This window comes from Malaclemys terrapin, chromosome 1 (assembly GCF_027887155.1).
Source record: "Malaclemys terrapin pileata isolate rMalTer1 chromosome 1, rMalTer1.hap1, whole genome shotgun sequence".
In the NCBI taxonomy this organism is placed as follows: Eukaryota; Metazoa; Chordata; order Testudines; family Emydidae; genus Malaclemys; species Malaclemys terrapin.
In genome coordinates this window covers 346,747,046-346,773,588 of record NC_071505.1, presented here as the reverse complement: position 1 = coordinate 346,773,588, position 26,543 = coordinate 346,747,046, and the positions used below count along the sequence as shown (strand labels likewise).

At 52.6% G+C, this 26,543-nt stretch overlaps 1 protein-coding gene across 6 annotated transcripts in view; it reads right to left on the bottom strand.

Moving 5' to 3' along the window:
* The window catches only part of PGAP2 (post-GPI attachment to proteins 2), a 35,211-nt gene that overhangs the window by 6,979 nt on the left and 1,689 nt on the right, over positions 1–26,543 (bottom strand). For 2 of the 6 annotated variants that reach the window (XM_054015967.1, XM_054015965.1), the window contains exons 2-4: positions 23,067–23,241; positions 22,465–22,717; positions 15,091–15,197 (exon numbers count right to left, since the gene is read on the bottom strand). In XM_054015967.1, the coding sequence (XP_053871942.1) occupies positions 15,091–15,197; positions 22,465–22,717; positions 23,067–23,231 (525 nt within the window). In that variant the 5' untranslated portion in view covers positions 23,232–23,241. The other 4 variants (XM_054015963.1, XM_054015966.1, XM_054015962.1 and 1 more) reach the window with 4 other exon arrangements.

The window sequence follows — 26,543 nt, the reverse complement described above, 5'->3', positions numbered from 1 at the left end:
GGAGTCGGGTCTGCAGCTCGGGCTGTGTCCACACTGCAAAGTGCCAAGGCTTGCACCCGAGTCAGAGCAGGACTTGGGCTTTGATCCACCCACGAGCAGGGTCCTAGGACTCGTTACTGCGCCACTGCGCACGTGCAGAATTTATGTTCCCTGCAGATTTCTTTGCTTTCCCGCAGAAAAATGACTTTCTGATGGTAAAGCAAAGGGAAGCCACAAGAGTGGTCATACGACCTTCCCCAGCAGTATGTTTTGGGTGCCCAGGGCAGCTGGCAGAGAGGTAAATCACCGTGGTGTATGGGGCAGGACTGGAGAAGATCTGGCTGGTGGCTCTTACCCTGCGCCAGGCTCAGCGGCTAGTCCCGGCTGGGCTGGAGAGGACGGAACTTCCTCTTCCCCTGCACGGCATCTGGGGCCGGGTCAGACCCATCCTGATTTCTCTCATGGCTGTAGGAAGCTCTGCAAACTCCCTCCACCCCTTGCGCTTCCTGCACCCGTCGCTCCTCAGCTGCAGGGGGAGGGATCCCTGTACAGGGAGCTGCTCCTCCATCCATCCAACCCCCTGTGCATCCAGACCCCCTCATATTCAGACCCTCCTGCCAAGCTTCACCCCCCCCGCACCAAGAACCCCCCCTCCAACGAGCCTCAACCAGCTGCGCATGGATTCCCACCCCACTGAGCCCCCCTCACCCAGCATCTGGAACCTCCCACTGAATCCCCCACACCCAGATCCCCCACACCCAGACCCCCCTGCCGAGCTCTATCCCCCCCAGACCCCCCCCCGCTGAATCCCAAACACTTTCACCTGCCCCCCCCTCGCAGAGTCCTATTACTGTTGCACCGAGAACTCCCCGACAAGCCTCTGTGCATCCAGATCCCACCCCGCACCCGGATCCCCCATGGAGCTGCCTGTACCCAGATTGCCCCACACAGAACCCTCTCAACCCACACCTGGATCCTCCCACACTAAGCCCCTCCACACTTGGATCCTGCCTTGCTAAGACTGCCTACCCGCACCTGACACAGAGGGGCAAGGCTCTGGGGTGTTTCTGGGCAGGCCCGGTCCTTGCGCTGTGTCAGGGTTGGGTGCAGCCTCACCGCTGAGTTTGTGTCTCCCACCTCTGTGCAGCCACCTCTCCCCAATGCCATGCTGGAGCCTCCACATTTATTTGCACATAAAATGTGCAGAATTATGCAGAATTTTATAATATTGTGCACAGAATTTTTAATTTTTTGGCGCAGGATTTTTAATGTTTTGGCACAGAACGCCCTCAGGAGTAACTGGTGTCCTGAGTGCTTGCTGACCTGAGTCAGACTGAAGCGTGTGTGGACAGAAGTGGGGCTTGGGCTCAAACCTGGCTTAGCGTGCAGTGCAGGCATGCTCAGTCTGTCTTGGCCTCACGTCCCCCATCAGTACACTGGCATCAGCAGCCCAGGCGTTGTGAGGACACATTTGTTAATGCCCGCGAGGTGCGCAGACAACACAGGGACGGTGCAATACGGCCCTGGAGGAATTTGGGTCTCTGGATCCCATTGGCCTGACCTCCTGTACCCACATTCACTGCAGAAGGCCAAAGCGTTTGCTGATGAGCCGCGTAAGATCCTGCCCTGGACGCGCTTTGTAAAATAACCGCCAGCCCTCAGGCGCTCAGCGTCCTGGGGGCTGGTTTGTTATAGTTTGAGATGAGAGCTTTGCGCTCCGATCACACCCTGCCTGCTCCACTCCCCCCTGGCTGCACGAAGACCGGGCCAAGGGGGCAGCTCTGATGCCGTCGCCTTGGGGGAACCGCTCCTCCGGGGATTTCGCTTGAGGAGCGGACAGGGACCCTGGCTGAGAGCACGGTCTAGAAGAGCGAGGGACAGAATGCGGACAGTGGGGGGGTCAGGGCTGCTGGGTGGATAAGCAGCCACTTGCAGGGAGGCACACAGAGGCTGAATGCTCCACCGGCATGGGTGGCATCAGCGGCACGCTCTCCTCACTTCCCGGAGCCGCAGGCTCTTCCCGGAGGACTCCGATGCTACTCAAGGAGCTCAGAGCCCGGCTGGCTTCAGCCTCTCCTAAAGGCTCAGCCCGCAGTGCTGGCTTCCCAGGAGCCAGCTCGAAACTGCAGGAAGTCGAACTTGCTCAGTCAGTCATTTCAGCTTCCTACTTTCCCCCCGGCGAGACGGCAGGGAGCGACGCCGGGCACTGGCCCCACGATGCCAGCTCACTGTCCCGAGCAGCTGCCCTCGTGCAGCGGCAGTGGGTACCCGAACGCGTGTCTGGGCCAGGAAACCACAGCCAAGTATATTTAGTCCAGCCGTTTGCACACCTCGAGCTGAGGCGTGTTTCCCATGCGCTCAGGAGTTAGTCAGCAGCAACAGAGCAGACAGCTTCCTCCCCTCACCCCAGAAAACCACAGCCCCATAGCCACGCAGCTCGATTCCAGCGAGCGCGAAGCCCCCCGGCTACCTGCCCCTCTGCACCAGGCTGGACAGGACAACGGGAAGCCCAGCGCCGCGTCGCTCCGACCTCCCCATGCCGGGGTCCTGGCGGCCCCTGTGTCAGCTCAATCCCCATCACACAGCTGCTCTTGCTCCAGCAAACCTTTGGGCCTTTAAACCAGCAGAGACCGTGCACCCCAGTGTGGGCTGCTCCCGTTTCACCTCTTAGCCATCCCAGAGCTCCTCAGCTCTCACCCTCCAGCCAAACTCTTCAAGGGACCCCCTAGAGCTCCGCCGGGAAACATTCCTCTCACGGGAATTGCAGGATCCTAGAGGCATTTGTCTGAGTGCTACACACTTCAGCTCTGTCTCCAGCTTGGTTTGCGTCTGCACTTTCTGCACCGGTTCCCATGTGGTGAACACGAGGACAAATACAGCTCCTGTGCTGAGAATTTCTGGGGGATATTTATAGCTGGCTCATCTCAGTGACCAGCAGCAACGCTGCGGGCTGCACTTGCTGTGTGCTGGCTGAAGGTATCATGGGGAGTGTTAGCACACCCACAAGTTTGGGTGACCCCGTCCATGGTTCTGATAAAGATTCACAGCTCCGCTAGGCCATAAGGGTGTGAACCGAGCGACCTTTTGTTTGCTTACTCCTATGTGAGGAGTACTATAAAAATGCCTGAGGAAGATTGATCCTGTGTATCTTGCCCCTTTCTGCTGAGCTCAGGGGACCCTAGAAATGCACTTTAAAGACTATAAATTCATCTCACACCCATTTCTCTACCTATAGATCTGGATGTACAGAGCAACTTCCGTCAAACAGAGCTTTTAGGAACTGCTTCACCCATCACTGAAATGCGGCCACCTCTGGGGTTGAGCTTGGTCGCTACTGAACAGCTGTGCAGCAACACTGCAGAACAGTAAGGGAATAAGATGACGAACGGAAAAAGCAGGAGTAAGTTTAGCTAGCCGGATGTCACTGCAGTTTGGCCAGGGCACCAGGGTTAACACACAGCAACTCTTGTGTTTTGGTTTTGTGTCTCTCTGATACAAGGCACCACCCCCATCACATTGATGCGCTAGATACCATCTGGAGGGCTCCTGGTCAGGGGATCTGCTGGAATCAGCGCCCAGATGGCGTGGCCGCAGCACAGCAAACGATGCATAGCAGAGTGGTCTTCCAGCTCCCCCTGAAGCTGCAACAGGCCTTGGCACAGAGTCCCGCTAACGGAGCCGGAATCAGACGATAAGTAGCCAGAAGTTCCTGGGAGGTTTCACAGCAGAAAGCGCAGAGCGTGGTGACGCCAGCTGCTGCGGAAGAGGGGAAATGTGTCTGCACGTGCAGAGAGACACACAAAATGAAACGAGCACGGCTGACTGCATTGCTGGGTCGCGCCTTAGGGGAAAGCCAGGCTAGGCAGGAGGGCTGCAGAGGACACATGCCGTGAAACTCGGGGAAGACTTGGGAAGATGCAAATGTTGGACCAGAACCCTGGGCAGTGGACAGATGGGGATGAATGGCTCCAAACTTGTCTGCTCCCCTGACCCCTCTGCCCTGGTCTCTCCTTTATTCAGCCTGTTCCCTATCTCCCTTGTTCTCTCTGCACTGCCCCCATGCCCGGCTTGCTCACTCTGTCCCTCCCCGCTGCGGAGCTTTCCTTGCTAGTTCACTCATTACTGGCTGCCTCGTAACTGGAAACGGAACTCTGGTGGTTGGAGTTTCTACTTCCCCATTACAACCTAGCTCCCCAGCGCCGTCCTGCCCTTGCTCAAAGACGGTTGCAACACGAGCAGTGATGAGCGCAACGCTTTTGCAAGACCTCAGACACACACGCATACATGCGAGCACCCACACACTGTTCAAACCCCTGCAGTACCAGGGGCATTGTACCCCCACAAATGCAAACCCCTGCAGAACCAGGGGGGCTATACCTCGCCTCCCCACACACACAGTGCAAACCCTAGCTAACCAGGGGGGCTATACCTCGCCCCCCCCCACACACACAGTGCAAACCCTAGCTAACCAGGGGTGCTGTACCTCCCCGCCCCCCACACAGTGCAAACCCCAGCATAACTAGGGGTGCTGTACCCCCCCCCCCCAACACACAGTGCAAAACCCAGCATAACCAGGGGTGCTGTACCTCACCCCCCACACACACACAGTGCAAACCCCAGCATAACCAGGGGTGCTGTACCTCACCCCCCCACACACACAGTGCAAACCCCAGCATAACCAGGGGTGCTGTACCTCACCCACGCCCACACAGTGCAAACCCCAGCATAACTAGGGGTGCTGTACCTCACCCATGCCCACACAGTGCAAACCCCAGCATAACCAGGGGTGCTGTACCTCACCCCCCACACACACACAGTGCAAACCCCAGCATAACCAGGGGTGCTGTACCTCACCCCCCCACACACACAGTGCAAACCCCAGCATAACCAGGGGTGCTGTACCTCACCCACGCCCACACAGTGCAAACCCCAGCATAACTAGGGGTGCTGTACCTCACCCATGCCCACACAGTGCAAACCCCAGCATAACCAGGGGTGCTGTACCTCACCCCCCCACACACACAGTGCAAACCCCAGCATAACCAGGGGTGCTGTACCTCACCCCCCCACACAGTGCAAACCCCAGCATAACCAGGGGTGCTGTACCTCACCCCCCCACACACACAGTGCAAACCCCAGCATAACCAGGGGTGCTGTACCTCACCCACGCCCACACAGTGCAAATCCCAGCATAACCAGGGGTGCTGTACCTCACCCACGCCCACACAGTGCAAACCCCAGCATAACCAGGGGTGCTGTACCTCACCCACACAGTGCAAACCCCAGCTAATCAGGGGTGCTGTACCTCACCCCCCCACACAGTGCAAACCCCAGCTAATCAGGGGTGCTGTACCTCACCCCCCCCACACAGTGCAAACCACAGCATAACCAGGGGTGTTGTACCTCGCCCCCCACCCCACACACAGTGCAAATCTCTGCATCACCAGGGGTGTTGTTACCCACTTGCACCAGCACTGAAATTGGCCCCCAGCACATGGGATACAGGACCTGGAAGAGACCCTACTGGCCATTCCTAACTCTGCTCCGCCCTTCGACGCCTCCCGTTCCTGTCCCCCACCCCAAGCATCCACGCACAACTCCAAGGAAATGCCTTTATTCAGTGCCAAGTCTCCCTCTTGTGCCTTTCAGCTGCAAGGAGGAGAATCACCGCTTGTCTGCCAGCCCTGCGCCCACTGAGTGACGTTTGGCGAAGGGGGCAGGCTCCAGGCGCTGCCCCGGGAATCTGACCCCAGAACCCCAGAACCTCGGTGCTTTCTGATCAGTCGCGGATTCCCCTGCGCTGGGAGGTGGCTTATGTTAAAATCCCATTCGGGGCTCTCGAAGGCAGCGAAGAGATGCGCCCCAAGAACCAATGGCTGGAAGTTAACATCAGGCAACTTCAAATGAGAAATAAGGCACCGACTTTTCATAGTCCGGGCAATTCGCCCTGGGAACAAAGTCCCCCGGGAAGGGGCGAAATCTCCATCTCACGCCTGTCTCTGGAAGATGAGTGAGCCGAACCCAAGCCCGCTGGGCGCAATGCCGGGGTAACTGGGTGAGATTCTATGGCCGACAGGGGGGTCAGACGGTAGCCCAGTGGATTCCCAAGCAAATGGTGCCTAGGAACTGGCTAATAACTAGAGCGGCCTGGGGCCGCTGCGCCCAGGAGGATTTCTAAGTGCAAGGGGGTGGGGCTGGGTGGGAATACTTCCTTGGAGTCCCAAATGGCCCTTCCCTCCTGCGGGGAGCTCTGCACCTTCCTCCTCCAACCATTGCTACTATCTGGTTCCTGCTCCCCTGCCCGGAGCTCTGTCCCCTGCAGCAGGCCCTCCTGACGCCCAGCCTGCTGCTCCGGCCCAGATCGCCGGTGGAGGCCAGAAGCCAGGGCAGAAACCCACCTCTGCAGCCCCTTGGGGTGGGGGAAGAGAAGCAGAGAGCCCGATGGTGGCCCCAAGTTTGCAGTGGGAGGGCAGCGCTGCCGTCAGGACGTGGGGCCACCTTCCTGGCACGAGGAGTTTGTCTGGGTTTTCCCCCCAGAAACTCCCACGGTCAGAATTTCCTACCAGGTCAGCAGCTGCTGCCCCAACTTCTCTCTAATCAGTGCTGAGACTGGCAGTTCCAGCCCCGGCGCGAACGGCACAGCCAGGAAGGGAGGAGGATGTGGCAACACCACGGCTGAGCTCTCCAGCCAAGCCGAGCCCTCCCGCCCCCTGCAAAATATCCTGCGTGTCGCAAGAGACGGGCCCAAGGCCCAGGTTCCAAGCCTTTGTCTGGTGCCGGCTCGGAAAGGCCAGCCGAGATTGGCAGAAAAATCCCAGCGTGCCCCCCCACCCCCACGCATGGCAGTGCCAGTAACAGCTCGGTCTAGGCTGCGTGCTGAACTGAACGCCCTGCTCCTGGGAGCCAGCCAAAGGAAGTGCCTGATGGCCTCTCCTTCCAGCGCGGCCCAAAGGACAGACCCCTGCCCCAGGACATCAGGCAGAGCATAGGCCGGCTGCATCCCAGCAGGAGCCCAAGGATACGATGCCACCTGCTAACCAACTCGTAGGACATGTCAGAGCATGAGTTTGATCCAATTCTGGCTGGGGAGATCTGCAGGTCCGGGAGGTTTTCTGGGATCCTGTTAGCTAAGCCTGGGGGGGCTCCTCCCATCAAAAACCAAGGTCATCCCAGGAAAACACACCAAGCAATAGACCAGAAACCCCACAAGATTCGCATTGCTTGGGCCAGACAGGGCTGTGTGAGACTGCGGATGGGCTTGCCAGTGTTGCAGCGCCCCCTGCTGGTCTTGGGTGGTTCTGCAGTGCCTGTCCTCAGTTTCCCTCCTCAATACACGAGGCAGGCTTGTCATCGAACAGCATCCTGTCTCGGGGACTGGATTGTTACCATCCTGCAACCGAAAAACAGGCTCTCTGCCCAGCCCCTCGCTGGGGGCACAGCTCCTCTTTCAGGAGGTCCCCAGCTCAACACTGCCTCTAGCCCCCTCCCGCCCGGCTCTCTCCCCTTTAGAACTGGGGGTTACCCAGTCCGCCCCCCTTTTTCTAACCTTCCAGGCTGCTCCTTGAAGGCTTACCAGCCTCTTTCTCTCAGAACCCAGGCAGCTAGCCTAGGCTCCTGGCCCTCAGTGCCCTGCTAAGTTCTCAGCTCTGTTTCCTAACTCCCTCCCCCCAAGCTGGTCAGTAAATCTGCCCGACCCTTTCAGCCCTAGGTCACCAGCCACAGGCAGGGCTGAGCCCCACTTTCCTCAAAGGGCCGGCCAGCCCGTGACCGAGACCGTCTCCCAGCCAGGGCTCTTTGCTGCACAAGGAGATCAGTGTAGTGACGAGGATGCCCGGTATAGAGCCGGCTGGAGGGTCCTGCCCAGGCTCCAGTAGCGCCCACCGCTACGCGCTCCAGTGTGAACGAAAACCCTGACCCGTTTAGTTCAGATACGTTTCATCGGAGAGAAAGACGGGTGTGACTAACCAGCTGCCGCTCCCCATGTCACAGCGCCACCTCCTGGCGCGCCACGTTAACGGCAGCCAGCTAGCACCAGGCGCGTATTGCTGGAAGAGAGAGTGGAAGAGAAGCGAGCATGTGTCCGGTGGTGAGCCCGGGAGACCGGCTGTCAGGAGATCTGGATTCAAACTCTGGCTCTGGGGGACCTTGGGCAAGTTGTTTAACCTCCCTGAGCCATCGCGTTCCTATCTGCTGAGCAGGGATAACGAGACGGTTCTACCTCGGAAGGAAGCTGCAACGCTGAAGCATCAGCATCTGCAAAATGCCTTGGGATGCTCCGGTGGGAAGGGGGCGGAGAAGGGCAGGAGAGACCTTTAAGCAAACTGAGCAGCCGCCCCCATGCATCCTCTCTGGCCCCGAGGTGTGACTCCAGCTTCCCCCAGTCCGCAGAACCGCTTCCCGGAAAGGGAGAGGAACTAGCGCCCGTGAGAGCAAGTCCCTGCTGGCAGCACACTCATCTGTAGGAGCGGCTCTCTAGATCCCTCTAACCGGAGGAACTGAAGCCAAAGGCTTTAGGTCTTTGTGGGAGGCCTCAAGCGCACCCTTCACAGGCTGTCTGCTAGATACTACGGTGATGGGCACGACAGGACAAAGATGTTCATGGACCACAAGCACAGCCGGGGCCTGAATGCAGACCAAGAGCATTTCTTTGTAAGGCTACATTTGCAGAAAGATCTGGGCAGGCACGGCCTCGCTGTGGCTTGGGGTGTCCCCAGAGGGTCTGGCCACTTGGGTGTTGCCAGAGGTCGTGGCAGAACCTCCGTTACTCGGACTGGAGATGGACAATTACTAAGACACCGCTGGGCTCTTAGGAATAAGGAGACACGAGTCTGAACGCCTTTGGTCCTGAGTTCTCCCCCCTAGAGGGGATGAGAGGTGTAAAAGAGAGGGGTAAATAAATAAATTGATGGAGATATCCCATCTCCTAGAACTGGAAGGGACCTTGAAAGGTCATTGAGTCCAGCCCCCTGCCTTCAGTAGCAGGACCAAGTACTGATTTTGCCCCAGATCCCCAAGTGGCCCCCTCAAGGATTGAACTCACAACCCTGGGTTTAGCAGGCCAATGCTCAAACCACTGAGCTATCCCTCCCCCCAGGTAGATGAGGGACAAGAGGGAAGGATCAGGAGTGGTGTAAGAACGCCATCATCCCCACTGCGCACACACACAGGGAGAGCAGCGTAAGCCACCTCCCACCAAGTTTCCTAATCTTCTCGGAAGGACCTAATGAAACGGCCGAGCGGGTGACTTGGCAGATTCAGGTTTCACAACGCGGGCTCTAGAGGAGGAGCCCTGCCAGGCGGGCACCGTCTCCTGCAGGCAGGGTTAACACCAGGCAACACCCGGGTTAGACCGGGGAGCGCCCGGATGAGATGTTACCTGGGGACGCTGAAAACCTGGGTTGAAATCCCAAACTATCGGCCAACAAAAGAGACGTTCGGCCACGGCTGGACGCCCCCCAGGCCCTGTGCATTCCTTTCCCCCATTATATTGCTACAAACTGGCCATAACACACTTCAACGCTTCATAAGAGTTTTGCTGCCATCTCGAGCAGAAAAAAAGCAGTATGTTCCCCAGCTTCAGTGACCGTACACTCTCACGCAAACCCTGGACAGAGCTGAATTCCTGGGCTCCTTCCCAGCTTGGGGAATTTTCCCCAAGGCTAAAAAGATCTCTCTCTGTCTCGTGTATTTTTTACCCCAGAAGCGAGCAGTGGTGTTTGTGACAGGGTCGATTTGTCATCACATTACAATCTGAAGCCTTTACCTCGGGGCACATGTTTTCTGTTATGGTTAAAAGTTATAACGTGCTCTAGATTCCGACACGCCGACGTTCAGGGACTCCCAACCACCGAATCAGAGAAACATAGGGCTGGCAGAGATCGTCTAGTCCAGTGATTCGCAACCTTTGTGGGCTCAGCAGTCATTTGTAAAATGGCCTGTCGCCACCCACTCAATAGCCACAGTGCAAAAAGTATCTGGCTTACTAAGTATTTTTCACCCACGATATAGAACGTACACATGAATGTAACACATACTGGATAAATACACCGTGCATACCGCAGCTCCTGTCCCATGAGGCTGTGCTCCCCGCTCTGGGCGTCACGACCTCTGGGGTTGCCGTGCCACTCAGCTTTGGCCCAGCCCCCCTGATAAGTGCCACTCGTCCATATTTGGTCCAGTTGGCCCTGCGTCATCATGATGGAGGGGTGGCTGGGCCAAACCTGAGTGGCGCCAGGACCCAGTGCACCTGGTTGCAATGCTCAGAGCGGGGAGCTGAGTCCTGCAGGACCAGAGCTGCAGGAGCCGCTGCTGGAGGGGGGCGAGGGGCTCTGCAACACCCCCCAGGGCCTCCCACGTGACCCTTTGACACACCCTGGTGACCCAGTTTTAAGTCATGACCCAGGGGTTGAGAAACCCTGATCTAGTCCATCCCCCAGCGTCGAGGCGGGATTAAGTATCCCTAGACCATCCCTGATAGACGGTACCGTCGGGCAACCTGCGGCCAACCCCAACTAACGGGAGCTTTAGTCTTCACTAGCTGGGGCTTTGTTCTTCGAGCACTCGCTTGAAATGAGTCACAGTCGTGTCGTTTGGAAAACCTCTCCCAATATGCAGGTGAGAGTCTGACAGAGGTGTCACAGGAGGAGGTGGCTCTTTCAGGGAGCTAGTTGGGTTTATTTCACCTGTGCGCAGTGAGCCCGCCTCCCAGGGGAGGGGGATAGGAGTCCAAGATCTGCTGAAGCTGTGCCCAATGTCCTTACGGGGGCCTGTGTACCGTGTGACAAGTGGCCACCTGAAGACCATGTGACTTGTCAACTCTCCATGGAGTCAAGGCACCATTTTCCATCTCAGACAGATGCTGGTTTCTAAGGCCTGGTCTACACTATGCGGTTAGGTTGACATAAGCTGCCTTGCATTGACCTAACTGTGGAAGTGTCTTCACTTAAGAATGGCCATATTAGGTCAGACCAAAAGTCCATCTAGCCCAGTATTTTGTCTTTCGACAGTGGCCAATGCCAGGTGCCCCAGAGGGAATGAACAGAACAGGTCATCATCAAGTGATCCATCCCCTGTTGCCCATTCCCAGCTTCTGGCAAACAGAGGCTAGGGATACCATCCCTGTCCATCTTGGCTAATAGCCATTGATGGACTTATCCTCCATGAACTTATCTAGTTCTTTTTTGAACCCTGTTATTGTCTTGGCCTTCACAACATCCTCTGGCAAGGAGCTCCACAGGTGACTGCATTGTGTGAAGAAATACTTCCCTTTGTTTGTTTTAATCTTGCTGCCTATTAACTTCATTGGGTGACCCCTAGTTCTTGTGTCATGTGAAGGGGTAAATAACACTTCCTTATACACTTTCTCCGCACCAGTCATGATTTTATAGACCTCTATCCTATCCGCCCTTAGCCGCCTTTTTCCAAGCTGAAAAGTCCCAGTCATATTAATCTCTCCTGCTGATGTAAGCGCCTCTCTATGCCAACTTAATAACCCCACTTCCCCAAGCAGCACAGAGTCATGGTGGATGTCATTAGGTCGACGCAGTGTCAGTGTAGACGTCGCGCTGCTTACAGCAACTGTTACTGGCTTTCAGGAGCTGTCCCACAATGCCTCACACTGACAGTACAACCGATACAAGCGCGACTGGTGAGGAGGCGCACCGTTGACACAAGGCGCCAAGCACGCAGACACGCAAGCGATTTAGTAACTGCGGTGGCTGTGTGCTGACGTACGTTAAGTCGACATAATTTTGTAGCGTGGACATGGCCTAACCTTTGTCAATTTCACAGCTGGGTGAAAGGGGCCAGACTGACAGCCCTGGAGCCCGAAGGCTTCTACTTTGCACCTGTAGTGCAAGCTTCTCCCGTGGTCAGCATGCCTCAGCCGGGACCCGCAGGGAGGGGCAGAATTCCTGGACACATCTCCGGGTCTCCCTGCCCCGCAGCTGGGGCTGCCAATGACAGGGCAATCTGTGAGCAGGATTTCTGGGATGGGGTGTGACGTTATGAGTATAATATAATATCTCATTGAAAGGTGACATGGGGCCAGAAAGAGTTAATTAACTCACAGACTGACCTGACCCATGGCCGAACTTTAGAGACTGGTTAGGAAGATATGTAAATGAATAGAGCTTTGAAATGCAGCCGGCATTGTTAGAGGTAGAAGGGGAGATGTTTGCTCAGGTCTTGTGATGTAAGCAGACAAGTCTTGTCTATTGCTATAGCTTTGATTCAAAGATCGAAAAAGGAGCATTAACATTTATGATGACACTTGAGTGAAATAGTATTATTGTCTATACGTCTCTTTGAAGGTCGTGATAGACTGCATATGAACTCTTTAATGGCCAAATTACACTATGCTAATTGCCAGGGTGTTTGACAGACAAAAGATTAAGCTTATTCTCTCAGGCCAAGAGGCTGCTGGAAAACGTATAAAAACCCTGGGACACTGTAGCGAGGCGGTCTGGTTCCCCGGCGCCCCGGAGAGGGACGAACCCCTCTGGATGCCAAAGTGGGCGGAGCCAGTGGAGCTTGCGCCCGCCCCCCAGAGGTCAGGGCGCAGGACAGGAAGTACAAAAGCCCAACCCCAGAGCTCACTAGAGCCCCGGCCGCTGGAGAAGCCAGGCCTAGCTCGCGGTGGGGAGACTCCTGCAGTCTGCGATCGACCCGAGGACTGGCCAGGCCAGCCGAGGCCTGATGCCGACCAGACCCCGGGAAAGCTGTTAAGCCTGCCTGTGGCAAGCTACCCAGAGGAGCTGCCAAGCCTGCCGCTCGCCGAGTACCCTGAGGAGCGCAGGGTGCTTGATTCCGTGGAGGACACCGACCAGACGCAGGTACCTCTAGAGGGGGAGGTAGGAAGTAGCCCGGGGGCAGCCGACCCTAGTCTGGCTGCAGCACACCCAGGGCAAATGTCAGTGTGTTGCGGTCAGGATCCCCACTGACACTGCAGCAGGCCATCTGCTGCTGTTAGGGCCCCGGGCTGGGATGCAGTGGAGTGGGTGGGCCTGCGTCCCCCCTGCCACCCAATGTGTGGGTGGCCATCTCCCCCTCTCCTCAGGCCCTTTCGAAGCCAGGGCCTGGGCCTCCTGAACTCATTTGTTTGCTCAGCCCCTGCATAAGGGCCTGAGCCATAGACTCTCGACAGCCCCGCCCTGACCCAGGGCCTGCGTTAAAACGGTTTGCTCAGCCCCTGCATAAGGACCTGAGCCAGAGACTCTTGACTGCCCCGCCCTGAACTAGGGTCTGGGTCTGCGGAATAGAGCTGTTTGTTGGTCTCTACCATTGCCACGGCGTGAAACCCTGTGGCCAGGGCAGTTCCCCGAAATAATCCAACGGACGTAGCGAGGCGGTCTGGGTTCCCGCCGCCCCGGAGAGGGACGAACCCGGCTGAATCCTTCTACAGACACCATCCTGTTTTATCTCAGATCTGTTTTGGGTTTCAAGAAGGGGAAACCTTAAGCCATAAGGATTGAGATCCCCAGTCACTGACTGGAGTCACCCTGAATATGGACATTGGACTATAACCCATGGACTATTTCTAAAAGGACTTTTGGCAAGTACAAGCTCACCTCTGCTATGTATCTGAACCTCAAGAATTGAATTCAAGTCTGTCTGTATATTGATCTTTTAACCAACACTCTCTCTCTTTTCTTTTTTAATAAATTTTAGTTTAGTTAACAAGAATTGACTATAGCGTGTATTTTGGGTAAGATCTAAGTTATAATTGGACCTGTGTGTGTGGCTGATCCTTTGGGGTTGGAAGAACCTTTTCTTTTATGTGATGAGATAAGATTTTCAGTAATCATCATCACATCTGACATGTGTCTGGGCGGAGGCCTGAGATTGGGCACTGTAAGGGAACTGCGTTGTTTGGATTTTTGAGTAACCAGTGAGGTACTACAGAAGCTGTTTTGTGCTGTCTCGGTGAATCTAATATCCACCAGCTTTTGGGGTTTGTCTGCCCCGTTCTGTTTGCAGTTCACCCTGATTGAGTGACCTCAGCTGGCTCCCAGGGGCAGCATTGTCACAAGGGGCATCTTTCCAGTGGGCACCAGAGGGAGAAGGGAAACAGGAAGATGACAGCAGGAGCTGGGGAGTTAGGGAGCACTGAGATCCAGAAATCCCTGGGAACGTACAAAGGCTGAGCCTAAAAAATAAAGAGCCTAAAAGCTGGAGCCCGCAGGCTAGTACTCAAACAACCCAACGCATGTTAAGCTATCAGCGTGCTGGAAACCAGCAGCCCTACTCTCTCCAGCGGAAGCAGGAGCCGGTCCGGTGCTTGGAGCAGGGGACTGAGAGTCAGGACTCCCATGTTCGATTTCTGACTTGCTATATGACAGAGGAGTCACTTTACCAATCTGTGCCTAGTGTACCAGCTAGGAAACTGGGACTAACCCCACTTTGCAGGGTGCTGAGAGGATTACAGAGGGACAGTAAATAGCTCGGAGATCTTGGAGGAAAGGCTTACAGCTGTGCTAAGTATTAGAATGTAAAACCAGTGTGGCTAATACTGCCCTCTGCTGGTGTGTATTAATAAAGAATTCCTTTCCAGTTTGCTTGCAAGACCAGATGTTTCACTCTTCCACAAAACACGAGCTCCCAGCCCGCAAGGCAACCAAGAAACCAGAGTCCAGATTCCAACGCAGGCGCTCCACCAACCTAGTGTACCGGGTTAGGGAAAGCAGTGTCACAAAAGAGGCCTTAACCAGCTACTTGGGGATTGGTCCTGCTTTGAGCAGGGGGTTGGACTAGATGACCTCCTGAGGTCCCTTCCAACCCTGATATTCTATGATTCTATGTTACTGGTTTTGGTTCCAACTCTAACTCCGGCACGTTTTAGGAGAAGCAAGTAGGAAATCAAAGCCTTCAGACCTGCCCGCGTGCAGAGAAATGCTCAATTCGTTTTGGTTAACTGGCCCATCACATGCTTTTCGGTCATCACTTTTCCCCTCGGTCTGTTTCACCCCCTAAAGTCGCGCCGACATCCTGCCCCGTCGTGGTGCTTTCATGCTCACGAGATACGTCTGTATCTCCACCCTCCACCCCCAGCTGCGTGCCCCCAGCCCACCCAAGAGAAGAGCAGTGACAATAGAGAAGGGAAGGTTACTGTACCTCGGGACTTACTGTGTGTTTCTTAGTCATCCGCCACAGAATGCAAGTCAGGAGCATGTGACCCAGGGCCGAGGTGATAAAGAGGATGAAGGAATTTTCGTGGATTGCTGCATTGACAAGACAACAGGTTTCCCGTTAATGCTGAGCATGGAAATAAGGCAAAGGGAGCTGCCTGAGGAATGCTGGGGAGGCCACGGCAAGAAGAAGGCAGCGTGCATTATAAGGCCCCTGCCGGGAGACTTGGAGGAGCTGGGTCAATACCGCCTAGTAGTGACCCAGGACCCAAAGCTCCGGGGCTCTATTCATGGTGCTGCCACTAACAAGCCAGGGAATCAGGGGCCAGCCATGCGAGGTCACTCCATTGCCTTTTTGGGGAGTGCTCGCAGTGTGCATAGAGGAGGAAGGAGAGCACCCCCCCGGGCTTAGAATGTCGTCAGTGGATACACGGGGGCGGGAACTAATCTGAGCACAGGCGTCTGTGACAGCACAGCTGAGTGGCCCCCATTCCTATGCAAAGGAGGCGGGGCAGGGAGGTTTGAGAAGGAGACTGCTTGGTGGTGTCATTGTCCCCATCTATACAGCAGGGCCAATGTCACTCCCCTCCTCGCAGGGGGAATGGGAGGCCATACCCGTGCATAAAGCACATTCACAGTCTGAACTGGAAGGTGCCAGATGAGGCCAAAGGGCCATTACTGGATGACTGTCGTGCATCTTTGCATTTAGCCTGACATGCTTTACAGACACGCAAGCCTGGAAAACAGGTCAGTGTCCTTATCTCCATTCTACATGTGGGGAAACTGAGGCACGGAGTCGTTAGGTCACTTCCACAGTGAGTCAGTGGCAGAACTAGGAAGAGAAGCCTGGACTCCGGGCTCCCAGCCCCTTGATCTAACCACCAGACAGACAATATAATATATATGGAGATCTACCTATCTCACAGAACTGGAAGGGACCCTGAGAGGTCATAGAGTCCAGCCCCCTGCCTTCACTAGCAGAACCAAATACTGATTTTGCCCCAGATCCCTAAGTGGCCCCCTCAGGGATTGAACTCACAACCCTGGGTTTAGGAGGCCAATGCTCAAACCACTGAGCCGTTATTATTCTGGTTAATAATAGCGAGACTCTCTTGGTCACTGACTGCACATAGATTCCGAGTCAGGACAGAGACGTAACCTTTGACCTCTTTAGAGGAACGTTGCCAATTCGGGCAGAGGAACTAAAGGCGTTCTCACCCCCATTAGCAAAGCCCGTGAGAATCTGGGTGTGTCATTTTAAAATAAATGGTTCAAATTAAGAAAAAAAAATCCCAACCCTTTCCCCACAAACTCATCCACCAAGCAGCATCCGCAGCCTTGCACTTACAAGCAACCCTACAATAACAAAATGAACATGGGTGTCTTATTTCAGGGTAAAAGAAGCCTGGCAGGGAGTGGTGATAAACAGCAACTTCATCGTGAAAAATAACCTTGGCGATCCCTTGCCAGAGACTGTCAAATGAAGCCTGTTTCCCTTTCAGTAGAAACAAGGGAGTTGGTCAATGCTATGGTCGTCAGTCCATAATAATGGGGCTGGGAGAACTGGTATGACCTGCAGTCTGTACCCGAACCTTGCTCACACATGCCAATATGCTCCCAGGACTTCCAGTCCAATACTCACAATGCACTCTGGGCCAAAGTTGCTGGGCAAGCCACAGAGGACGTAAGATTTGGGGGGGAATGTCTGGCCTGGGGTTCTACAGTGGATGGAGACAGACTGGGCCCTCGAGGGAATCTTTTAATGCGGTGGGCGAGTCTGTTCGGAAGGTTACTGGTGGCACGTTCAGCCCCATGGAAGCCTCAAGGAAGCAAATGCATCAATGCACTTTGGGGCACCAGAACCCATCTATGAGTCATTGAACTCATAAGAACAGAAGAACGGCCATACTGGGTCAGACCAAAGGTCCATCTAGCCCAGTATCATGTCTTCCGACAGTGGCCAGTGGATGTTGACAAACAGACACCGATCTGGGGACCAGTCCCATCCGGAGCCTCACAGCACCTGCCTGATTCACTGTGGTGTTACTCCAATTTAATGCCATTCTCCAACGGGTTATGCTGGTGAACGCCATTCCAGAAGGATGTTATCAATGAAAGAGAAGTCAGAAAAAAGCCTCAAGAATGATTCAAAGGTTAGAAACCCGGCCGCCTAGAACATAAGAATGGCCGTACTGGGTCAGACCAAAGGTCCATCCAGCCCAGTATCCTGTCTACTGACAGTGGCCAATGCCAGGTGTCCCAGAGGGAGTGAACCTAACAGGTAATGATCAAGTGATCTCTCTCCTGCCATCCATCTCCATCCTCTGACAAACAGATGCTAGGGACACCATTCCTTACCCACCCTGGCTAATAGCCATTAATGGACTTAACCTCCATGAATTTATCCAGTTCTCTTTTAAACCCTGTTGTAGTCCTAGACTTCACAACCTCCTCAGGCAAGGAGTTCCACAGATTGACTAAACTCTTTGGGGCACTTGCCAGTCCCAGTGCCTTGAGGACCAGATACTGGATTGGGAAGTCGAGGAGGGTGTTCTAGGGAACAGCACAGTTGACGTCAGAGTGGCTAGTCAGTTCTGCTCCTGCTTGCCCCAGGATAACCGCACATTAGTGAAGATCAGGGAGGGGAACATTCAGACCCATTCTCACTCCTTTATACCTTCTTTCTCAACCACGTTTCCCCAAACTTGGCAAATCCCCTGCTCCCCATTTCAGGAACTCGCCAGCTTGGAAGGTCTAAATCTAAATAGCTTCCTTCCCATCCTTGGAAGAGCCGCACAGCGAACAGGGCTAGCATGACAAGCCCTGTATCCAGTGACCAAGAGCTGCAGCAGAGCGAGCTTCCTCATCATCATCCACGTAATGCACATCACACTTGGCCTGGGCAGGGCACCTGTAGGGTTGCGAGGGGTGTTCAGTTTCCAGGGCCCACTCAGGCCATGGCCCTCTGCAGAGGCTTCCAGCAAGAGGGCCAAGTAACGCCTCCTTTTGGAGGTGGTTTGTTACCTGGGTCCTTTCCCACAATGCACTGCACTGAGATCCATCCAACCCATTTCAGATAGGCCGCCTAACAGCCATCAGGAGGTAACGACTTTTAGTCACTGCGACCTGGGGCTAGATTCAGACTTAGGACCTAGGGATGACATAAATAGGCTCATTGCAATATTTCAGCAGTTGGTTTGCAAATGCCAACTCATTACCCCTTATGCTGATCAATCTATCCTTACTCATATTTAGCTCACATGCTTTGATTTCCTTCCCCAGACCTGGAAAAGAGCTTTGTGTAGCTCAAAAGCTTGTATCTTCCACCAACAGGACATTAGAAAGGCCACACTGGGTCCATCTAGCCCAGTATCCTGTTTTCTGACAGTGGCCAAAGCCAGGTGCCCCAGAGGGAATGAACAGAAGAGGGAATCATCAAGTGATCCATCCCCTGTCACCTATTCCCAGAGTCTGGCAAACAGCGGTTAGGGACACCATCCCTGTCCATCTTGGATAACAGCCATCAATGGACCTTTCCTCCATGAACAGATCTAATTCTTTTTTGAACCCTGTTATAGTCTTGGCCTTCACAGCATCCTCTGGCAAAGAGTTCACAGGTAGACTGTGCATTGTGTGAAGTTGGTACAGTAAAAGCTATTACCTCAACTACTTTGTCCTTTTTGTATACTGGGACTAACCTGGCTACAACACTGCAAACAAATACATTGATGCGACAGACGGTGATTTCCCACAATATCCTGGACAAATCGTAGCAAATTAAGTTTAAATATCTTAGGAGTTCATCGTATTAAAAATGGGGAAATGTTTATGTCTTATTGGGAGATTGTGTGTAACATCTCTCGGGAGGAGACCTGACTAATGTAAACCCTGAGAAGTGTTATGAGCTTCAAAGGACTAATTGAAAATGATGTGAAGTTTGAAAGTTACATGGGTTTCCCAGGAACTCTCTAGGGGGAGGTGTTTGCAAACGAATTTCCCCTGGTTCTGCAGGAATGCAGCCTTCTGAATCTGCAACTGTTCTATGAGGACACATCAAAGACCCAAAGGGTATGCAGAAGTGACTCAGATTCCAGGGGGTGCTTGTTCGGCACTAACAGCTGTAAAGAACTTGTGAGCACAGAAAACCATCTTGATGCTTTGAAGGACGGACCACCTGCCAGAGCCCTTGCTGGAGCTGGGGTGATCTCTGGAGAGCTTATTAGCAAGTGGTCTGCCACGTTGGGGAATTCACAGCATAGGCAGGGAGCTGGAAATGCCCTGGTCAGGAGGGAGAGAGACGCAGGTCTCCACCCCAGAGGGGTGATGGCTGGGGAGCTGGAAGCCTGAGAGGGGATGCCCGTGCTGGATCACGAAGGGGGAAATACAGGTGAACCATGACAGCTGGCATTAAAAATGCCAAGTGCCTAGAATGGACGCGTCTGGGCCTGACTCAGTGAGGGGGTGAACAGGGGTGCCAGGCTAGCGCAGCAAGGGACAAGGCCCTGTAACTAGCACCAACCTGGCAACGAGTGGGTGCGCAGAACCAGAGTACCTGGCATACTGGCAGAGGGCATGTGTAGAAAGACAAGCGACAAGCTGAGAGACACTGAGAGCTTAAAAGGTACTACATCTCCCACCCTCCTGAGCTGTTTTTCCTGCACCCTGACGGGATGGCGTACCAGGACGCTGCCTTTTCACACACCCACTCCACGCCAAGCCAGGGCACAGGTTGCCCTGTTCTACCACTTGTACCTGCTGGGAAATCCTGGCCCCACTGGAAATGAACATGAAATGACCCATTGAGTTCAGTGGGGTGCGGGTTGCCTCCCTGACGTGTAATCATCACTGTTTTCCTCCCCACTCCACGGGATGTCTACGGCCAAGTGCCAACTGGCCACTGATCCTTCCTGGCAACTTCACCAGTCCCCAGCAAACTGAGGCTGGGACCTCATCACCACCAAGTCAAAGCACCAGAGACAGCTCCACCCGGATCTGACTCCCAGCAAGCCAGCTGCTCTCTGCCTCCCTGGCCCTGCTGCTGTGCCTGAGAGCCCAGGTTGCTGAGGGTCGCTGCATCATCGGAAAGTTGCCTGTACAGAAACGGCACCTTCTTCCCACATGCACTCAGTGAAACCCACTTTCCGTCCTCCTGCTTCCATTGCCATGCGCAGGCAGCTATGCCACAGTACGTCCCATTCCACTCTGGCTCACTCACTACCACAACTAGCTTCCAACCGCCGGCCACCTACACCTATTTGACCCAGTTGGAAGCAATGGGCCGTTTTCACTGGCGGAACTCCACTGAAGTCACCAGGAATGAACTGGGCCCACTGGGTTATCACAAGTGTAACTGAGGTCTGAATTTGACTTGCAGAATCTTTATGCCTGGAGCGAACATGCAAGTCAGAAAGAACTCAGCTTGTCTCTCCGATCCCAGGCTGGCAGCTAGAAAAACGGACACAAACAAATGCTAGACACACAAAGGCCCATCGTGCCATTCTTACAGGGTTGTCATTCAGACTAGAACAGCACTAGTCTGTCTCTACACCTGAAAATTAACCCACGCTAACCAAACCGAGTTACCCAACCGCAAACATTTTTACCCAGTTGCAAACAGATGGGAGAAGCGCATCTCCTAGCCCACCATGCACAGATACGCCCCCCCCCCCCCAAAATGGCCACATAGTTTGCTTTAACTAAAAATCAAGAACTTCACCATCCATAAGAACGGCCATACTGGGTCAGACCAAGGGTCCATCTAGCCCAGTATCCTGTCTTCCGACAGTGGCCAATGCCAGGTGCCCCAGAGGGAATGAACAGAACAGGTCATCATCAAGTGATCCATCCCCTATCGCCCATTCCCAGCTTCTGGCAAACAGAGGCTAGGGACACCATCCCTGCCCATCCTGGCTAATAGCCATTGATGGACCTATCCTCCATGAATTTATCTAGTTCTTTTTTGAATGCTGTTAGTCTTGGCCTTCACAACATCCTCTGGCAAAGAGTTCAACAGATTGACTGTGCATTGTGTGAAAAAATACTTCCTTTTGTTTGTTTTAAACCTGCTACCTATTAATTTCATTTGGTGACCCCTAGTTCTTGTGCTATGAGAAGGAGTAAATAATACTTCCTTATTTACTTTCTCTACCCCAGTCATGATTTTATAGACTTCAATCATATCCCTTTACTCGTCTTTTTTCCAAGCTGAAAAATCCAAGTCTTATTAATCTCTCCTCATACAGATGCTGTTTCATATGTCTAATAATTTTTGTTGCCCTTTTCTAAACCTTTTCCAATTCCAATATATCTTTTTTGAGATGGGGCGACCACATCTGCACGCAGTATTCAAGATGTGGGGGTACAATGGATTTATACAGAGGCAATATGATATATTCCGTCTTACTATCTATCCTTCTTAATGATTCCCAACATTCTGTTTGCTTTTTTGACTGCCGCTGCACACTGAGTGGATGTTTTCAGAGAACTATCCGCAATGACTCCAAGATCTCTTTCTTGAGTGGTAACAGCTAATTTAGATCCCATCCGTTTATTTGTATAGTTGGGATTATGTTTTCCCATATGCATTACTTTGCATTGAATGTCATCTGCCATTCTGTTGCTCAGTCACCCAGTTTTGAGAGATCCTTCTGTAGCTCTCCACAGTCTGCCTGGGACTTACCTATCTTGAGTAGTTTTGTATCATCCGCAAATTTTGCCACCTCACTGTTTACCCCTTTTTCCGGATCATTTATGAATATGTTGAACAGGACTAGGCTCAGTACAGATCCCAGGGGGACACCACTATTTACCTCTCTCCATTCTGAAAACTGACCATTTATTCCTACCCTTTGTTTCCTGCCTTTTAACCAGTTACCAAGCCGTGAGAGGACCTTCCTTGAGACGAAACACAGGAAATTATCGGAGATAAAGTTATAAGCAACTAAAGGAGGAGTTCAAATGGAAGCCAGACTCAACCCGAACTGTAGTGTTTCTTATTGCAATGGGGCAAAGCAGCAGAGAGGGACACACAGTCTGAGGGCCTGACTTTGAGTGAAGGAGTCCTAAATTCCAATCCCAGCTCTAACACTGACTTCCTCTGTGATTTTGGCCATGTCGCGTCCCTACCATGAGGATCAATTAGTTAACGCTAGCTACATACAAATCCCAGGTACTTTTATTAATACAGGGACCATGGATTTTAATGGAACGTGTGTATTTGCATTGATTTTTCTCCTGAACTGATGATCCCAAAAATAGCACTAAAAAACCCCAACACCCCTGTAATTACGTGACTCACGACTGTGCAGAACCCCAGTTGTTATGACCCAGAGAATCCGCACAGGAGACTGTAGAAACCTACCATAGTTTTCCGAGGAAGACACGTATGTCAGCAAAAGGAGGGCGACGTTTTCGAGCACGTTGAGGGTGAAGTTGATGCGGCAGAGCCGTGGGTAGCGAGGGTGCGCGCAGTGACAGCTGTGGTAATGGTTCCAGTACGCGATGGCCACCAGGAAGCGGGGCGCGGAGTGGAGGCCAATGCAGAGACGCCACACGTAGCGCTGAGGGGTCTCGCCACCAATCGCGGCGCTGATGGAGGGGAGGTAATTGGGGACCTGGGAGAAAAAGGAGAGCTTGTTGAAGAGGCATTGGGATTTTGTATTAGAATAGGTCACATTTACAGCTCTCTAAGATGTCGGAGTGCTTAACAAGGGCAAGTTCTATCCCTAGCTCCCAGATCAGGAAATTGAGACACAGAGAAGGAGAGTAACTTGCTTAAGTTCACACAGCACCTATTGAGTTCCGGGGAAGCCAGGAATAAAACACAGAACTCCCGATGCCCAGGTCTCCTACTCTACTCGCTAGACAACTCTGCCGTTCTTTGAGAAATCACATCTGTAACAGAGTTTGCTCTCAGGGTCTAGTGGGTCCCTTTAAGTTCTCTACCAAGCTGCAGGCACATACACCGCAGTGAGTAGCTGTCGTTTCCTGGAAGTGGAACAGCAGAGACCAGATCACGCAGAAAAGGAATCCAAACAGCGGGCAACACACAGTCCCAACAGCCAGGGTGGTAAAGCGGAGCCGGAAGAGTATCCCATCTCGATCCAGAGGCAATGGCACCTCAAACATGTTGCTGGACCTGAAAGCAAGAAGCAACTATTTGAAGAATGTCCCTTCGACTACTGCAACATTCAGCTCCAAGAGCACTTCAGCGGGTAAAATGCATACAACTGTAATAGGTTGTTAGCCAAAACACATAGGTTGTTCTGTGACACTGAGCCAGAAAGGGTTAAGCAACCAGCTGGCTAAAGTGACCCAGATCAACCTTTAAGAACATATTAGAGAAGTACTGAAATGGTAAACAGGGCCATTTTTTGTAGATAATTATCAAAGCCATGTAGGTGGACTAAATCCTTTGAAATGCAAACTGATATTGTCAGAGAATTAGAAGTAAATACTAATTGTCTTTGTCCGAGTTAAACTGTTAGGAGTTTAACAGCGTGATCCAATTAGCACGTGGAAGCTAAACATCAGTTCCTGTCTGCAATATTTTGTTACTATACTCTATTGATACAGAGATCAAAAAGGAATATTAGCAATTACATGAAACATGGTGTAATATCACTGTCTTTATTTCTCTTTGAAGTTTGTAGCAAACTACCTATGAAACTTTGAATGGACAATTGCTTTATGCTAATCAATGAAACTAATTACCTATGTATACATAGGAAACAGAAAATGACTTCAAAGCAACAATGTATGTTACCTATTCTTCATCCAAGGAAGGTCCGCTGTATTATCTGCTGTCAAGAGGCTATCGTAACTTGCCAGAGATCTATAAAAGAACTCTAGGATCCTGTCCTCTCACATCTGCTTAAACTTTGTCAGGGGAAGTTCAAGCTGCAAGATTGAGGTCTTCAGGTACCCTGGACTGTCCCTGCAAAGTCTTATGGAAGGATCTGAACCAGTTCTATACACGTACTGCCTATTGGACTATAGACTATGGAATTAATTCTGGAAGAACTTTCTACAAAGGCAGCTCACCATCTCTACTATGAAACTGACCTAAGAACGTTACTCATATCTGTATGTATAATGATCTTTAACCACAATAACTTTCTTTTCTTTTTTAATAAATCTAAGTTTAGTTAATAAGAATTGGTTGTAAGAATGTATTTGGATAAGATCTGAAATATTCACTGACCTGCTGGGTAATGTGTCCGATCTCTTGGGATTGGTAGAACTTTATATATGGTGAAAAAGATTTTAAGTAATCCTTACTACATTTGACTTGGCTGTCTAGGTGGGAGTTCAGGGCGGAATTGCTTAAGGGGAACTGTATTTTTGGGCTTCTTGGTAACCAGTAAGGTAATATAGAAGCTGTTTTGTTACTGTCTGGGTAAATCTAATTATAGGAAGGACCACCACTTTTGGGGAATGCCTGCCCCATTCTTTGCAGTTTGCCCTGATGAAGCACTCTCGGTGAGGCCTCTTCAGGCATTATGGTCATATATACACACACTCTCCCCCCCGCCCCATATTAATAGGTATTATATGCATGATATTAATCTAATATGTATGCGTTGGGTAATCATGCTAAATTGTACTATGCCTATTCTTGCTCACACATGCTAAGGCATATATCTCCCAATGCCCCAGGACAAATACAGGGTGGCACTGGGCTTCGACAAATACAAGAACTGCCAAAAGCTAGATGTACAAGTGTTATGAACCAAAGAAGCAACGTGGTGCAAGGAAATAACATAAGAAATGTGAATGCTTTGCACTAGGGCGTATCTTCATGCCCCTTTATGTTTGGAACTTAATATTCAAAACCAAAGATGGGGAAGTACAGGGAGGCACCAAAGATGAAGCTGGCTAATTAAACGTGAAGTGACGTGAAGAGCGCTGTGACGTGTAAACAGCCATGCTATCAAAGATGGCTAGTTTAAGGGGGCTTTGGGAAGCACACCATCTGTATAAGGCGAACTGAACATGCCGTGAGAATTTGCTTCCTGGGAAGGACTGGTGTTGTATTAACTCTTTCTTTCCTATACTGTACTGTTTTGTCTTTAGCCAATGAATCTGGTTGGTTAACCAATCTGAGCTTGGTTATTTGTTCTCTCGGTCTCAGTGTTGAATGGCAAGTATAGTCAATTAGCTGGCTATACTGGTAGTAAATAAGGTATAAGTGATGGCTACAACTGACGGATTCTGGCAGCTCAGATCACCTCAGACTGGGCAGGTGGGCAAAGTCGCACAGGGGTCACTGGAAGAGCCTTTCACCCCTGGAATCCTGCATATACCCAGGCCTGGTCCTTAAATACAAACAATATGAACAATTGCTTGGATCTCCATACTCAGCGACTCATCGTTTAAGGCTCCCCTATGGCAGCTAGGGTGAGAAAGCTACACCTAGACTGATTCAGGTACAAGTTCCCCCTTCTAGGGCCAGCGCCAGGAAGGGATTGCAAATGGGTCATGCAAGCCTATGGCCTAAACCCAAGTGCTGCGCACCCATCATTCCCACTGAAGACAATGGGAGTTACAAATGCTCAGCTACTCTCTGGATCGGGTCCTGAGACTGCCGAGTAGGGGCCCTGAAAATAGTACGGCTGTCCCTACCTCACACCTTGTGCAACAGGGACAAACCTGCCACGAAGCCAATTACCACACGGGGTGTAATTCAGGGCAGGATTTAATAGCTGGCATCTGAACTGCGCTTTTTCCCCGCTAGTGTCTGCTTTAGGACATTAGCTCCTGGGGTCAGGGACAGCGTCTCCCTATTTATCTGCACTAAGCACGCAGCCGTGGCTCTATTAATGAAACACTGTTATTTATTTGGGCAATAATCTTACGGGAGTAGCATCTGCATTCTAAGAATTACACTTCTATAGATCAGCCTTCATCAGAGGCAACAGGAGAGGCAACAGGATTCAGGGCCGCCTGGGGGGGGCAAGTGGGGCAATTTGAGTTTTTCGGGGCCCCTGGAGTGGGATCCTTCACTTGCTCCGGGGACCCCGGAAAACTCTCACGGTGCCTGGGCCCCCAAAGCTTCTTCCACTCCGGGTCTTCGGCAGCAGTTCGGCAGCGGGGGGTCCTTCTGCTACAGGACTCGCCGCCGAAGTGCCCTGAAGACCCACGGCGGGGGGTCCTTCTGTCCCGGGACCCGCCACCGAAGTGCCGGGTCTTCAGCGGCAATTCGGCGGTGGGGGCCACCTGCCGCCGAAGACCCCAGGCCCCCTGAATCCTCTAGGCTGCCCTGATAGGATTACAGCATCAAAAATGATGGGTCAATGGTCAGTTTGGGCCACTAGGGCAGGGGCGGGCAAACTACGGCCGGGGGCCACATCTGGCCCTCTAGACGTTTTAATCCGGTCCTCGAGCTCCTGCTGGGGAGCGGGGTCTGGGGCTTGCCCTGCTCCGCATGGATCCTGGGAG